At 41.4% G+C, this 16,435-nt stretch overlaps 1 protein-coding gene across 1 annotated transcript in view; it reads left to right on the top strand.

The window, feature by feature from the left end:
• WIF1 (WNT inhibitory factor 1) overlaps window positions 1-16,435 on the top strand; it is a 38,512-nt gene that overhangs the window by 16,359 nt on the left and 5,718 nt on the right. Inside the window, exons 3-7 of the mRNA XM_039571528.1 lie at window positions 1,877-1,985; window positions 7,820-7,960; window positions 11,069-11,164; window positions 12,719-12,814; window positions 14,152-14,247. Of these exons, the coding sequence (XP_039427462.1) occupies window positions 1,877-1,985; window positions 7,820-7,960; window positions 11,069-11,164; window positions 12,719-12,814; window positions 14,152-14,247 (538 nt within the window). The remainder of the gene's footprint in view (window positions 1-1,876; window positions 1,986-7,819; window positions 7,961-11,068; window positions 11,165-12,718; window positions 12,815-14,151; window positions 14,248-16,435) is intronic.

Below are 16,435 nucleotides of genomic sequence, written 5' to 3'. Positions count from 1 at the left end.
CATGAGTGTTTTTCTGGTGTTACCAGGAGCTAAAGGGAGATGGTCTTTCACACCCTGCAGGGCTTCTGCTCAACATAGCAGAGCACAGAATCACAGAAGGGCTGAGGCTGATCAGAGACTGGACAGTCTGACCTCAAGATGAGCTAGTCCACCCCTCTGTTCAAGCAGGGTCACCTAGAGCCACTTGCCCAGGGCTGTGTTGAGTTGGATTTTGAACATCTTCACAGAGGGAGGCTCTACCTACCTCTTTGGACAACCTGTGCCAGTGTGCAGTCACACACACAGTAAAAAGGTGTGTTCTCAGTTTCCAACAGAGTTTTCTGTATTGTGCCTATTACCTCCTGTCCTGTCACTGGTCACCACTGAGCAGAGCCTGGGTCCATCTTCTTTACACCCCCCTATCAGCTATTTATACACACTGATTAGATCCCCCATCAGCCTTCTTCAGGCTGAATACTCCCAGCTCTCTCAGTCTCTCCCTGTACAACGGACACTCCAGTCCTTGATCATCTTTGTGGCCCTTCACTGGCCTCACTCCACTTAAGTCCATGTCCTTCTTTTACTAGGGAGCCAGGATATTATAGGAGAAAAAGGACAGTGTTCTGGCTAAGGACATGGGCAGACCTCGTGTTGACATAAACTAGCTACCATTTATCAGCCCAAATTTTGGCTTTAATCTCTCTTTGCTGCACTGTTTTACCTAAAATATAGACAGAACAGTACTATCTACTGTCAGTGAGTAGATGGAAACACATTTTTGTGAATGCCCATGCTAAGGTCTCAAGCCCTTATCTGAGAGCAGCAGATAGAATTACCTGTAATCCCTTAAATGCTTCATGGTAAATGCGATGGCACAATTTACCATAAAAGTTTCATTCCCACTCGCTCTGCACACCAGCAGCTGTGCTGTTGACAGCCGTGGAAGCCTCTAGTGCCTGGCTGAGGTGCATACATCTCAGGTGTGTGTACATGGTGTGTACAGCCACACTGCAAACACATGATGGCACTTTGCGTCAAACGTGAAGAAATCTTGAACAGATGCCTCAACAGAGAGGCCAGACTCCCATGGACAAAAGTACCAAAGCCTACAGTCTGTGCCACAACGCAGGTGCTTATTGGGGGTAGGATTAAGGTAGTAGAAAGTAGTTTTTAAATCATGCCAACACTTTCTAGGGCTCCTTGAAATCATTTCTGTTGCAGTTAATGAGTGACATGAAGCCAGCTTGGTAGGAGAGCTCTCAGCTCCACCCTTGGGACAATGTAACAAAGTGGGGAAGAACAAGGCAGGGTCAGAGCTGTAAACAAGGTACATGTCCTGGCGTGGCACTCCAGCAATGTGGCTACTCACTGCCCAGCCCTGTGTGCCCAAGGCAGTGCGCTGTGCTGTGCAGATCAACCAAGAGCAAGCCTGGATAATCTCATGCCACAGCTGTATGTGCCTATGCCCTTTAAACTGCACTCGTGGTACAGGCAGGTCATCCAGGCTCACCAGTCAGTTCCAGGAGGATTCTGCCCCAAAAACAGCTTTAAGGATTAGCTTAGTGTCCATGTATTTTTGTTGTCTGCCAGATGAGCAGTGTGGGTTGTAAAAAACATTTTCCCTCTATAACATTTGTTTACTGTAGGCATGCCATTTTCCTTACTGATATACTGCATCCTGATTAATGTATGGTCACTTGCAATCTCTGAAATAAGAGGAAATGATCTGGAAATTATGTTTAGGTCAAGAAGCACTCAGGGAAATTATAGAAATTAATCCAGTGAATTGCATAATGAAAAATGTAGTATTTTTCTCTGCTGTAGTTTGTGTGCTCAATAGTTTCCTTCTGTGAATACAACTAAAATAAATATAGGTTTTTCATTTATTTTGTCATAGGCTGAGTACTACTATGAGTTCCTGTCTTTGCAGTCTTTGGATAAAGGCATAATGGCTGATCCAACTATAAATATCCCCCTGCTTGGAACAGTTCCTCATAAAGCATCAGGTTTGTACTGTTGATATTATAAATTTTGTTTCTGTGAAAAATATTCTACAGCCAGTGAAGTCTAAATATCTTATTATGAATTGTAGTTCTGAAGTTTATTGCCTAAAGAAATGCTTGCCACAGTACTTGGCACTGAACAGTTTGTAAATGCCTTGCCTGAGTACAGCAGCATATTTTGTCTGAGCCAAGTCACATGAAGCTTTTATGTGTAGATAAATCAGCAGAAACTTGTGCAGAAGTGTTGCATAAAATTCATGAATGCTATTACTTAAGTTGTGCAACTTTTGGAAAACAAATTCTTTGATCACTATGGGAAAAGTTATCAAATTATTCTGTTTCTCAGGGGTTGCAGTTCGAAAATGTTTTGCTTTCATTTGGGGTCACCAGGCATTCAGCTCAAAGACACAAGTTCTAGTTTAGGATATTATCATTTATCCCTTAGTTGTGCATTCTTAGTCCTTCACTGGAATTTACAGCTCCACAGCAGAGGCTGAGCCCAAGCCAATGCAAGTCTTTCAGAAGCACCATGCTGCGTAGTGAGCTGATCGGAGTAAAAAAGCTTTCCATGAAAGATTATTGAATCTGGTTAGCTCTGAAGTGGATGAATAACAGTTTATGTGAACTGTTTCAGGATTCATAGGTGGTAGCCTCTGGTAGGGAGGCAGAAATACATCTCTTGATGACAGTAGTGCCTTAGTGTTCATGGTTTCCTAAATTGCCTTAGCCTGTCTGTGGGATAAATGTGGGAAAGAAATGAGTAATGAAACAGGATGATTGGACTATGAAGGAAGCACTGTCACACAAGTTTTCATCTTAGATGAGTCTTTCTTCCTTCTCTCTTTTTCAGTGGATAAATTCTGGAAGTTTTTTTATAATATTCTCCATTTTCACCTTGCCATTAGATTGTCATTGAAGTAATGTTTCAATACAGCTTTTTGCTGTGACACCTGGAATTTAGCATGAGTGATTGGTCTCTACATTCAGTGTGGATTGAAGGAGTAGTATTGAAAATAGATTTGGGTGAAAGATGCTATGATATTTGTACCACAACTGCTGCAATTGAATTGGTTGCAAGCCCAATAAATGTCAAATAAAGACACTTAAAAGCAACTTAAAAGTCATAAAGGCCAAATTCTTTTTAAGCATTATTTCCATCTCGATATAAAGCAGGTGAGATATGTGAGAAGCACTCTCTGCTGCACTCAGCACTCTGATATAAGCTAGCTACTCCTTTAATTTTTAACTATCTAGAAAGGCTAGACCAAAATTACCCCTTCTGACCGTGTTTAGGAAAACTTAATCTACAAGTGCAGGGAGGCCAGAGATGAGATCTCACAGTTGCAGCAGAAGGTCTGTTAACCATCATGATGGGAGGCCTTTTTAAAGCCGAAAGGACTTACCTGTTGGCAGCATCAGCACCTCAGTTCCAGGACTAACAGGGGCATGTCCATGGTGTTCCCTTCCATGGATCATGTGCAGGGCACCTCTGCACTGAATGTACATATAAGCAGTATTTAAGTCCTGTTTGGCGTTCCAGTGCTCCAGTGTTTAGTAGCAATTGATAATCAGTACCTGTACAGTACTTGGAGCATGTACACTGTTAATGGTGAGACACTACTATGATGGTGGGTTTTTTACACTGCCTGTTAGCTGGCCAAAACTAACTTAGTAGTCCTAAGTAAATACATGCTATAAAGGTAGTGGTTGTTTGCTACTTTGTAGTTATTGCTGTAATTAATGTGTTGGCAAAACAGAGCTGGCAAATCTAGTCTAGTTTGCCTGGATCTACTGCATTACCAAAGCATTTTTCTGCACATACAGATGTCAGAAGAAATTCAACCACAAGCTTGTGTTTAGTAACAAATCAACAGTTGGTGCTTTTTGAAAAAGTGTTTTAGCCCAAAGACAATTAATTGCCCTTAAAGACAATTAAGGAGAAATAAAAGAGGAAAGGCAGCTATAGTAAACATGATTGTGGGAAACAAGTATGAGGATTGACAGACACCTTATTCAGAGGTAATTGAAACCAATGGTTTTATAAAAATCAGTGGACTTTTGTAACTTCTTTGAGGATATTTGTCTACCTCCAAATGAGGCGTATGAACAGCTTTAGTGCTGTAGGGCCTCTCTAGCCTCTATTTTGCCTTATGGCCAATGGTGGCCGTAAGAAGACCTGTGGAAGGGCAAAAGGAGGACAAGCATACATGATACTTCTGTTTACACTCTCAGCTTTTACTACCTTCAGCTTGGAGGATTTCCTGTGTCTTAAATGATTTGTCTACTTTATAAACCCACATGGGTTACAGATCTCTCTTTCTAGTACTTCTTCAGGCTCTCCTTGAGTCCATATCATCTTCTGTTATCTCCAATCACCTTGGCAAGGAGTTCACTGCCACCCATTGCACGAAGATCCCCCTCCTGTTGCTTCAAGTCTGGCTGCAGCAGCTTCATCTGATGGGCACTAGTCCATGCACCGGTAGAGACGGTAGCCAATCCATACTGTTGGTCCTATCCATGATTTTGTACACATCAATTATGTACACCCTGAATTTTTTTTTCTCTTTGCCAGACTGAAGAGTCACAACCTACCCAATTGTTCCTCATTGGATGCAACCTTGTCCTTCTCTTACCTTTCCCTAATTCAGTATATCCTGAGATGAGGTACCAAATTCTCCTTGGATTTAAGTGAGATTTAAACCACCTAGATTCCTTAGACTTATTGGAAATCCCATTCCAAATCCCAGGATTGGTACCTGATTCAGTGCTCACAACGTGGATATTGTTGCACCTAAACACATGGTAAGACGTTAAGAAGGCTGTAGAAGATGCTTTCCACTGGAAGCTTAAAGAGCTAAGACTACTCAGCTTGTCTAAAAGAAGATGTTTGAGAGGAGTGTGGATATCTGCCCAATGAGAAGCAGCTGGCTGCTCATTTCTGGCTGCAGGGGAAAGTCTATAAGGTCTAGTGGTTCAGTCTGAGGTTTAGCAAGTCCAAAACAAAGTGAGTCATTTTTGCGGCAATGATTAACATCTTGAACACCACACTCAGAGAGGTAAACGCAGCTCTAGGTCTGTGCCCAGAAGCAATGTAGTGGTGTGTGACTGAGAAAGAGCTGGCCACCTAAGTGGCCCGAGTCAGCCCCTCCTGTCCCTGTCTGACCCAGGCAGTGCAGTGCCGGTGCAGGCTGGCATGGCCAGGCTGCTGGCACAGTGCTACTTCGTGCATTTCATGCAGCCCCACCAGCCCACCAGCCAGGCTCAGGAGACCTTCTTTCCCTGCCCACTGCTGGTTTTGAGACAGTAAAATATAAGCACTGAGCATCCAAAGATGCCGAAAATCTCTCCAAGCTCAGTGGCAGAAATCAGTGTCTTCTCTGAGTGCAGCACCATCTCTGCTCTCTCCACCGTGCTGGTAGAGAGTGACAGTGGGCTGTGTATGTATATTCTCCAGAACTTTCATGCCTGCTTCTGTTGAAATTGGTCATTCAGAGATGTCTCTTAGGAAGTCCCACCCAGGACTAAAGGCTGTTTTTGATGGTGGCCTTGGCATATTTGTCTAGTGGGTAAAGAAATTTCTTGCAAACTTGAAGGGCTGTGCAGACACACAGGAGTTACTCTCAGACTGCTTCTGCTGAAGACAATTTAGGGAACCTTGGTTTCCTGAACAATGGGAAAAGCCATGACCTCCCAGACAAAATGTATTAAACCTGCATCATCTGCATCCTAGGAGAGCATTGTAATTACTACCTAAAATTAAGCTAGGTTTAAGTCACTAGGTTTCCTTAGGTTCCTTTTCAAATTAGTTAAACTTTCCTTGTTCCTGCTAGAGCCATCTGCTCTGCAGCCCTGGATACAAGTGCTCCAGAGGATGCAGAAATTTATATGTGCAGGAAAGGCTGTTCTCTGGCCTGGTGGTAGGAAGATGGTTAACAGAAAGAAGTACAGATCTGTGATTCCCTCTCCTTGTTTTTAGCCAGTGATGGACAAATGTAAACTGCACCCTGAATTTGGGAAGCAGGGACCAGAGGTGAGGTTTGCCCTACCCCAGCCCTGGTCAGCACTGTATTAGGCCACGGGAGCTTGTGGCTGTGTTTTTTGATGCAAGGGACTTCTCTCTGTGCTTTGGTTTGACTGTAGTGCTATTGGTGTGTACTTAGCATTATTCAAACAGGCATAAAAATGCAAGGATTGAGGCAGAGTTTAGGGGCTTTATTTCAGCTCTGAACCACCACAGAGTTCGGCCAGGATCCAGGTGGTTTTTGCTCACAAGTGGGTCCTGTACTGCATTTTTGTGTGCCTAACTGTTCAGACATATTGTAAGTCAAAAAATTTTGGCCCTTCCAGGGTGGGCAGTGCTGGAATAAAAGGTTTATAACCTGTGGCCTTGGTCTCTAGAGATGCATTGCTGGATTTTTCCCTAGGCATTTAAACCACAGCCAGATCTCAGAGGGGTTGCTACCAATCAGTGAAATCTAGATACAGCTATAGCGCTGTCATTAAAAGTCTGCCACGTCTTCCTCCCCGTTGCAATTTACTCAACTAAAACACATCCCAATCCAAGCACTGATTTTCTGCACTTATCCTGTAAGAAGGTTACTACAGCTTAAGAAGTTCACTGCATTTAAAAGGTGTTTAATCCACTGTAAGAGTTTCCTTCTTGCCACGTGGTTGCATGGTTTTGGTCTTTGAAAAGGTTGGTGTAAAACCCTTCAACTATGTAATTTCTTTAGAATGAGAACTTCAAGGGACCTTTCAGTTTGTAGGACTTACCAGAAGCAGAATGTGTTTCAGCAATAAATTATTTGGTATTTTACCAAGGCAGCAAATCAAAAAATGGCCAAATTATGGCTTGCAAAGTCTTTTATAACAAGCAATCTAAACCCAAATGTAAGGCTGTTAGCTCAGTATTTAGTTCTGAAATCTCAGGCCAGCTTCAAAAGAAAGGAATAAACAATTTCTGTTAGTTGGATTTGACTTATAAAGCAGCTAAGAAGAGCCAATTTTGAAGAAAAGAGATAAAATCATTTCATCTGAAGATTATTTAAGATCATTTGTGACAATAACAGCGGAGAATTCCATAGCTCTGAGGTATTTGGCTTACTTCATCATTAAAATACTCCAGATTTACTGGCCTTAATTATTTGCTTAAACTCTTTGTATTTCAAAAGTGTTTGTATACTTTTCCTGGAAAGGCAATGTCCAAATATCACTATACTTAACTAGTTCTGTCAGAGTGAGGTGTCTATGCTTTCTTTTTAAAAACTGCACCTATGATCATACTTATCCAGTGTACCATTTTGCCAACACTTCATGGAGTAAGTTTTGGTTAGATAAGCATCTTATTTAGGTATTAGTTGTGATATCCAAGCCAGAAAACTTATCTAAAGTAACTTTTTTTTCCCAAAATATATGTTTATACAGAAGTCATATGACAGCATGGAAAATTTAGACTCAGAAATGAGCAGTTCAACTCAGAAAATTAGAAGTAGGCTTCCAGCTTGTTTTGATGTATCCTTAGATACTTCCACATGAGTAATTTCCTCATCTGCAAGAAAAGTATGGTTGTGTTAAGACCGCTGTCTGTGCTGTAGACTGTTGGGGTTATATCAGCAAATGAGCACAAGCTCTTCTGTGCTGCTGTACTTCCAACCCTGGAGCCATCTCTAAATAAAGTGATCTGTGTCTCTGTGTTACAAGTTTTCACCAATGGCATTCCTCCAAAGCTTAAATACATTTATGATCTATTTTTTTTAGTATTTCAGTGTATGCTTTTATATGTATATGTATATATGTGCGTGTAAGTATAAATACTACTGTTATTATTATCCTTTTAGTTGTTCAGGTTGGATTTCCTTGCCTTGGAAAACAAGATGGGGTTGCAGCATTTGAAGTGAACGTGATCATAATGAATTCAGAAGGCAATATTATTCTCCAGACACCTCAGAATGCCATCTTCTTTAAAACCTGTCAGCAAGGTAACACTGAAGACAACATGCTGGAATACTGTTAGACCAGGTCACCTAACTGTCCTATGTTTCATTTAGGATAAGAGCTAGAGAGGTTGGAAATAAAGCAGCCACACAATGTGTAGCAATCTTGGTGATTTCCAGGCTTTCTGGCTCTGTGTGCATTTGCTGGTCATTTACTACGTGTTTAGTGACCCTTTTCTTACTGAGCTCCCTTAACAGACTGGTTTGGAGACATTTCTCCCTCCTCCTGTTCACTGCTCATCACATTAAGGACATTGATAGAGATGTATCATATGAAAACCCCCTGTTAGCAAATGATTTGAGGTGCTTGGAGGAGAGTTAGTTCTGTGAAAGCAGGCTGAGGTTAATATTTCCAGAAATGGCACGTCATCTGGGGAACTGATCTTCTGGGGGCTGTAGTGGGGACATTGCTATCAATTAATGCTATCAGTGCCTTAGTTCCAACTTGGTGCCTTTAGTTACTTACATCTCAAACTTGTGCATCCAAACTGAATACAAAAATTTTAAATTAGAAAATTTCTGCAAAACTTGGCTTTACCTTCTCTGTAGCTCAGGTGCAACCTCTTGGCTTTCGATACCAGTAAAATGGTGGAAGTTGGTGTTCAATACTTCCAGTCATCAAGCAGCAAGCACACAGAAGAAGAGCAGCATGAAGTTACTGCAGAGTTGGCTTGGAGAGGAGAGCACTTGTTTAATCAACCAATTTATGAACCATAAACACTATGTAATAAGACTTTTTGGATTAATTTGAATTTGATAAACCACAAATAACTATAATTATCACTTTAAGCTGAGGCTATGGAAATCGAAAAATCAGTATCTAAGACAAGATAGTTATCCCATATCATGTGCAATTGTATCGGATTAACCCATGATAGGGCTGATACAAAGAAAAAGATTTTTATTCTTCTCCTATTAAATCTTCGTTCACAGTCCCGCATTTTCTTCTCTGCACTATTTTCTCTGAGATAATTGGCTGTAGTGTGGCTTTGAAGGGCGAACAGCAGGAGCAAGAGCTGTTTATTCTTTGAAACCTCACTACGCCTAAATAGAAAAGCTGCTTGTCTCCTTTGAAGCCTTGATGCTGCCAATTAGCCCAGGGAAAGTGGAGGAGGGGGAGAAGAAGTGGGCAGAGAAACAGGAAGAAAAATGGAGGCTTAAAGGATGCAAAATCAGCCAGTTCTCATGTATGAAGTTGTGTGCCTGGTGTAAATACAACACAAAATTTTTCCTATCTTCTTATTTTCAGTTCAGCTCAAAGATACTGAACTTAATAAACTTTGGAAATAGCATTGGGGTATTCTAACAGGGACAGAAGAGTTACAGGTCTGTATTGTGGAAAACAGTGTGTTAAAGAGGAAGGGCTCAGTTTAGTAGTAGCATTCATCCAAGTTATCGTTTCTGTGTTATTGTTTGTTGTTACCATTTTTATATGAGTTGTAATCTCTAACAATTTAGCAGAATTACATCATATGACCCCTCAATAAACCTGGGGTTGGTTATTGTCCCAGTCCTTTGTTTCTGGAGCCAGCTGAGACACACAAGGAAGATTTTCCAAACTCTACAGACGTGCAGAGGAGGAGTTTCTCACATCATCTTTTCCAGCCCATACTGGAATAATTCCCATTTCTGCCCAGTGTCTGGTAAGGTGGACACTGCAGTGTTTTGGGACAGATGATGAGAAGGATAAAAATGTCTTTCTTATTTCTTCTTTTGGTTGGTGTTAGAGTAGGGGTGAGTTTCCTTCCTCTGAAAGACATCATACATGGTGAAGAGCTCCAGTTTCTCCTGTCAGGGCCCTAGTCACTGTTTCCAGTTATTCTTGGCCATACAGAAAAGCCTTGGCAGAGGAAGTGAGGGGAGCAAGGGAGCAATTTTGTGGATAAGAGAGGACTTGTTGTGGCTAAGAGGTGGTCACAAAGAAAAAAATTATGTTTTCCTATTTTTCTGCTTGAAATGGTATGCATTTAGGCATGCATTTTTTTGGTAATGAATAGCAGCTCTGCATTTGGGCACAAAGAGAGAAGCACTTCCAGAAAGAGTCCTAGAGTACAGTGTTAGAACACAGGAGGACCAAAAAACTCTTTACTACTATAACTACAGCTGCAAACAGCTTTACTTTTAAGGCATATCATTTTACCTCAGAGGTTTTGAACCTTCTCACTTGGAATGTCACACGACAGAGCATCAGGATGAGGAGGTTGTGCCTACAACTGATCCCTAGTGATGTTAAGTTCTTCTAATGGGAGGAGGCAGCCTCTCCTGCCTGCCTTATTCTCTGTGAGGGATCTGGGAAGGTATTTTTGAGTAATTGTTTTTCTACCCAGAAGTCCTTTTTGGGTTTGATTTAGTTTGTCTTCTTGTTTGATGGACTCTCATGTTTTGAGGATGGTGGTGGCACCCAGAGGTATTTCTCATCCTTGTATAATCCTGTGAGTGTTGCCAAATGCTTTTACGTATTTGATCAATAATTGAGATATGAATGAGTGTTGATGGTGATACAGGACCATTGTGCAGGAGTGCTTTCATCTTTCTTTTTGGCCTTCTTTCATTTAGTCTTGATGTTCACGCTTTCATATGAACAGAGATTTCATCACTGTCACCTCAGTACTAACAGATGCGGTAATTAATGCAATGCAAGTTGCAGTGACGTCTACTTCAGGCTGCAGAAATTGAAACTGGTCCTGCACACTAAGGGCAGGTCTAACCAGCCATGCAAGTTCTGCACTGGGTTGTCTGCTCAGTTCTGCACTAAGCTGCCTGCTCATTTCCACGCAGAAAAGAACGTACTGGATCAAGCAGAGCGTCCACATTGCTCATGCGCTTGTAGAGCAGCAGAGCAATCAAAACGCACAGTCCGTCAACAAGTACATCACACACGTGAACACATGATGGAACCTCTATTTGTAGACTGCTAAGAGAGAAACTAATTTATCTTAAAGAAATCTTAGCTGAATTTCCATTTCTTCAGTGTATGTCTGCCAGCAAATGTTTTTACTGTTGTGTCGGAGACATATATTGAACCTACTGAGAGCTGGCTGGCAGCTGAAGTATATAACGTTTTAATTTAGATTGTTGTTATATTTTATGAAGCGGAATGTCCAGGAGGATGCAGAAATGGAGGGGTTTGCAACGAAAGACACGTCTGTGAATGTCCTGATGGATTTTATGGGCCTCATTGTGAGAAAGGTAATTTAATAAAAAATCTCAACTCTCTTCTTTACATCAATCACAAGAAAACTGTATCTCCTGCACTGTAGACTCTCCTAAAATTAAGAATGGACTGTTCTGAAGACTTCGTATATTTTGAGTTCAAACATGTAAGTGAATTGTTATTATCATCCATGTTCTAATGGAAATACGAGTTGCTTACATGAAAAATATTTTCTCTCTCACAGATTGCATTTAACAAAAACTGATGCAATAGTTAAGTGATCCTTAATCACAGGGAATCCGTCTGGCAAGAAGATTAAATAAAATTCTTCTGCTAATGAGGACTAGCTGGGAAACAAAGCACAGTGCTTTAGTTGCTCTGCGTTTGTTTATTTGGAGATAAGATCAGATTTGTAAGCAGGCTGAAAACAAAGATGGGAAGATGAAGGGAAGATTCTCTTTCTTTTCCATTAGTGAATAATATCTCAAACCAACACTTCCAGGAGTGAAGGACCAGAAAATTGGTGTGACTTGGCAAGGAAACTAGATCTTCTTCCTATCCCTCCCTTCCTCTTCCCAGTGGCAGTCCCTCTGCAGCGTGACTCCAATACAATAATTCACTCCCTGATGCTCTGGCTACATCAAAAATATTAAGTACAAAGGATCAAGGACTGTTCTCTAGCCTGAAGGGCAACTGGCAGCGCTTACATTCATATGTTTAACAAACTCTTACCTTCCAACAAACCATTACAAACTCACTCCTGGGAGGAACCTGTGGTCACTACTCATCCCAGGACCATGGCCAGGAGGGTTTGCTGGTCAGGGGAGACAAAGCTGAGCCACCAACAATTTCACAAGATGATTTCACGAGGCCATTTGGCCTCACGCTGGGTACTGTTTAACACACTAGCATGGACCCAACCTCGCTGCATGTACCAATTTTGGGCAACCACAAAGTGAAGCATTGCCCCCTAACATGCCTCCCTGCAGAGCTTTTTGGGGATGGCCACAAGGCAGAGATGTCTTGGAAGAGCACAGGGGCTCCAAAGAAGATTCACTGGGAGCATGCAGGACAGTTTGGCTGTGCAGCAGGCTTTCCTAGCCAAAATTAGGTAACCATGCTTATGCTCAGGTATGCAGGAGTAGGGAAGGTTCATTGTAAAGCCTGCCTGGTAACCCCACTGAGTTACTGGCCCCTCTGAGACAGTGCTGCCTGTACAGCTGAGGGACCAGAATACAGTTATAGAGAGGACTTGTCTGACGGGATTTTAAATATCCAGAGTGTGTAGGTGTATATGTGTACTTTCCTCTCCCCTGTCTGGTATTAAACTCTACAAGAGGCAATTTCTGCTTACATATGGAATCAGATTTGAACTTAAATTAGCCTTCGCTTTTTAGTAGCACTACACAGAAATTGCCAGTTACAAACCAAAGATGCAATAGATTTTACCCCCTATCAGAGGCACTTTGCAAAGGTGATGTAGAACAATAAGCAGAAGGAAAAGTAGCTTAACGAGTCAATGTGCTGTGTATTTAAATACCATTTGCTGTCCCACCAGCGATGCTTTTTCTGCTCTTCCCCTTCCTCAGCACTGTGTGTTCCTCGCTGCATGAACGGCGGGCTGTGCATTACACCCGGTCTCTGCATCTGCCCCCCGGGGTTCTACGGCATCAACTGCGACAAAGGTAAACGCCAGCTAAACCCCGCCCCGGGCTCTGCACCCAGCAGCCTCTCTTTATTCACTTGTGGCAGCTTCCCTCTAGGAGTGCATTTGGGAAAGGCAGGCAAGCAATAAGTAAATAAGTTTTAAAAATATTGTGATTCTTAAAATAGATGCTGTAGCACAGCCTGGCAGCTCCTGGAAGAATATAGGAATTTGCAGGCGTCCATACACTGTGAGGGGTAGTTTGCATAATCCCTTCAGATGATTCACTGTGGATCTTACCACAAAAATCACTTATATTTCTAGCAGGGGGTGGGGGGGGGATAGAATTACAAAAAAAAAAAATCTCTATTTGAGCTCTAGTTTCCTGTAGTAAAATTAATTTTACTAATTATTTAGTATGTTAATGTGCTGCATCTAGACTCATGAAAAAATACGCAGGCTATTCATTTTTTATTGCTGCATTGGGGCTCATGATGGGTAAAAATGAACAATCAGTTGTTCAGAACAGTAATTTGGAACAGTCTAAGCTACCATGTAGACAAAAACCAAGTAGTTTCCTGCAGAAATATAACTGACCTGCTCATGGCAGAGCAGAACATTGTGCTGCATTTGTCGTTGCAGGTCTGTATGAAGTAAAGGCTGAATGCAAAAGGTCCTAGAGGACTTTTTAACGAAATAATGGGAACCTTCCTATTATTTTGCACAAACTGTTGGTGTCAATGCCCTCATGTCTTGTATCTAGTATTTGAACAGACTTTTACCACATTTAGAGAGCGCTTCAAATGCACAATTAAATTAAATGCTCCCAATGTCTTGAAGGATTAATGTGAATCCCAGCTGTTTGGTGAAAAGTCACATCCAACACAATGTGATTTGGCAGCTGAAAGACAGAGCATTTGCATCTATGTCACCACACAGAAAAACTCATGAAGGTTTCTTTTTAGTCAAAGCGTTACTTAAGAACTGTAGTGAAGTATCCTCTTGTAGAAGTAGCTTCCAGTCCTAGGTTGTGCTCCTTTTATCAGACGCTGGCAGTTTCAATAGCAATAGTGCCTTAATCCTTCAAAGAGCTTGATGTGGGGGGGTTGATAAAGATGTAGCACAGTCTGTCCTCAGAGAGCTCACTGCGGTATTGTTCACTTGTCTCATTCTATACTGCCTTGTGTGTGTGCCCGTGTAAAGCATTATGTGGGAACAACTGCATTTCAGTCTTACTTTGTAAACCAGATGAGAAGAGGTTAATCCTGCTTTTACAAGCTACTCAATGTTTATTTATGATGAGCAGCAGAGAACATTGTCCAAGTTAGACCTAGTTCATATTAATGACTTAGTTTGTTCCTCTTTTATTTGTTTCAGCAAACTGTACAACAACCTGTTTCAATGGAGGCACGTGTTTCTATCTGGGAAAATGCATTTGTCCTTCAGGCTATGAAGGAGACCAATGTGAAATTAGTGAGTAGCATCTCTGTGTGCTTGCTTTCATTTACATCAGCTTTTTCTAGTGTCAGTGCCTGAGTGATGACATGTGACCTGCCTCTGCTGGGCTCAGAGCGAGGGTCTCACACAGCAGTTTGGGACCCTCCGAGTCAGACGCCACATGCCTCCAGACAGGTTTCCTACTTAGAAGTTTGATTCATTGCTGCACCATCTCACCCCCTGCCCTGTTCTGTTTTCATAGTAACCAGGCTTGGTAACAATCCTCAAGCCGTAAGTATGCAAGCCATACCCTGTGGCAGACAGATGTGCTGCCATGCCAAGCCCGTGGGGGGCATCTATTTTCAAACATTATGGCAAATCACACTTCAGCACAGCAGATTAGGTTTGAGCCAACACCTCTGAAAGGGCTACTGAAATTTGGGAATGAAAAGGTTTGGGGCAAAAGGAGGACTGAACTCTAAGAGCTGAGAGCTTTCATGTAACATACAAAGTTACATTCATAAGGTAACTTGAGAGTGCCCAACCAGATCTCACTCTTCCTGGACTTAGAACTTCTAACAGGACACTGTGCAAGAAAGCTTTCCCTGCTGTAAATAATCCCACTGATATTCCCCAGCACCTTCACAGGAGCATGAAGAGCAGTATTTGGCCTAGGATATGTAAATGCTGATTTTTTAATATGCATGAGTAGAAACAAGCTCTTCTCGCAATTAGGAACTGTTTATCACTTTGGAAACACGTGGAAATAAACTCTTAACTTGCTGTCAGCCAATACACAATAATAAGTGAATTACTATGCAAAGGAAGTACACAGATACTGTAAGACCTACATTTTGCTCAGTATTCACGTGTAGGTTAACAATAGGTGTATGTAAATGTTTCACCTTATCTCTATGCATTACTAAGGTATTTTGCAACTCCTTTTTACATCATTAAAAATTTAGGGAAAAAGAAGCAGCAAAGCTTTATTGTTTTTAAGTTTAAAAAGATTGCCCATTGATATTCAATATTGCCCATATGATTCAGATCATATGCCACGAGATCAGCAGTGTGGGTTTTCACTGGATTTACTTTTGCTTACATCAAGTTCAAATTTGACTATTTGGCAGAACCCCTTTTATTTCTTCAGTCCCCAAACAGTCAACTTTGTTGACATTTTTTAGATGAAGATTAAAGTTTGATTTAAAGAGAAAAGCATGTATTTTATGTTGGTGGTGGTTTTTTGAGGAGAATTCTTAGAACTGTTATTACAGCATGTATAATTAAGGGCAGGCCATTTAATTGATCTGTCTGAGGAGCTAAAGCTCATATTTGTTTACTGCTGCTTGGGATAAGTGCAATTGCTTTGACTTCCAGGAAAGGCTTACCTGTGAAACTCAAATTAAATTAACTAAAATACAGGCGGTAGGCTAGTTCCTGTACAAAAGAAAGAAAAACAAATTCAGGATGATGGTATGCTAAGACCTAAACTGGGACCATGTCAGTGAGAGCAAGGAAAGCTATGCACTTACTTTGGCTCTTGTAAAGCCAGGACTGCAATTGTTAGACTGTGATTGACAGCTGTCATCACCTCTGGGCACTGCACCAGCACAGCAGTGGAAGACTGCAAAAAAATCTAGAAGAGGCTTAGAAACACCAGAGCAGAAACACAACTCAGTCCATTTTCTTAGATCCACGGCCAGCTACATTCAGTCATGGGATTCTTAAAATAATGAGGGGAGAAAACCTTTCAACAGGCAGAAAGCCATCTTCTGAAAATTGCAAGCTTTTGTTGGTTTTTTTTTTTTAACATTGTGTGTAGGTTTTCAGTGCTTGCATAATAATTGAATCCCTCTGTAAGACTCCTGGGAAGTCTGCTGAACCCAGTCTACAACACTAACAAGCATTCTTCCAGATTTTTTTCTAGTTATAGGTTTGCATTGTCTCTAATTAGTGTTTCACTTTGAGTCCAGAGAGTTTTATTTGGCTTTGGATTCCTCCCCTATTTGTCACCAGCTGTTTTGCTGCTTTTTCCATTTCTCAGTCAATAACAGAGAGAGTTATTACTCTTTCCTTCATTCTGTGACAATATCTTAGTCCAAAGTTAATTGAGCTATGCTGAGCCAAATGCTTGCCTGTTGCAACTTGGTGGAAGTTGGTGTCACATCTCTTGACCCATATCCTCCCGATTTACTTAAAGAATTACGAAAATTCATGGATTTTT

This window comes from Corvus cornix, chromosome 1A (genome assembly GCF_000738735.6).
Source record: "Corvus cornix cornix isolate S_Up_H32 chromosome 1A, ASM73873v5, whole genome shotgun sequence".
Taxonomy (NCBI): Eukaryota; Metazoa; Chordata; class Aves; order Passeriformes; family Corvidae; genus Corvus; species Corvus cornix.
The sequence above is the reverse complement of the archived record's forward strand: the minus strand, read 5'-3'. Positions and strand labels throughout refer to the sequence as shown.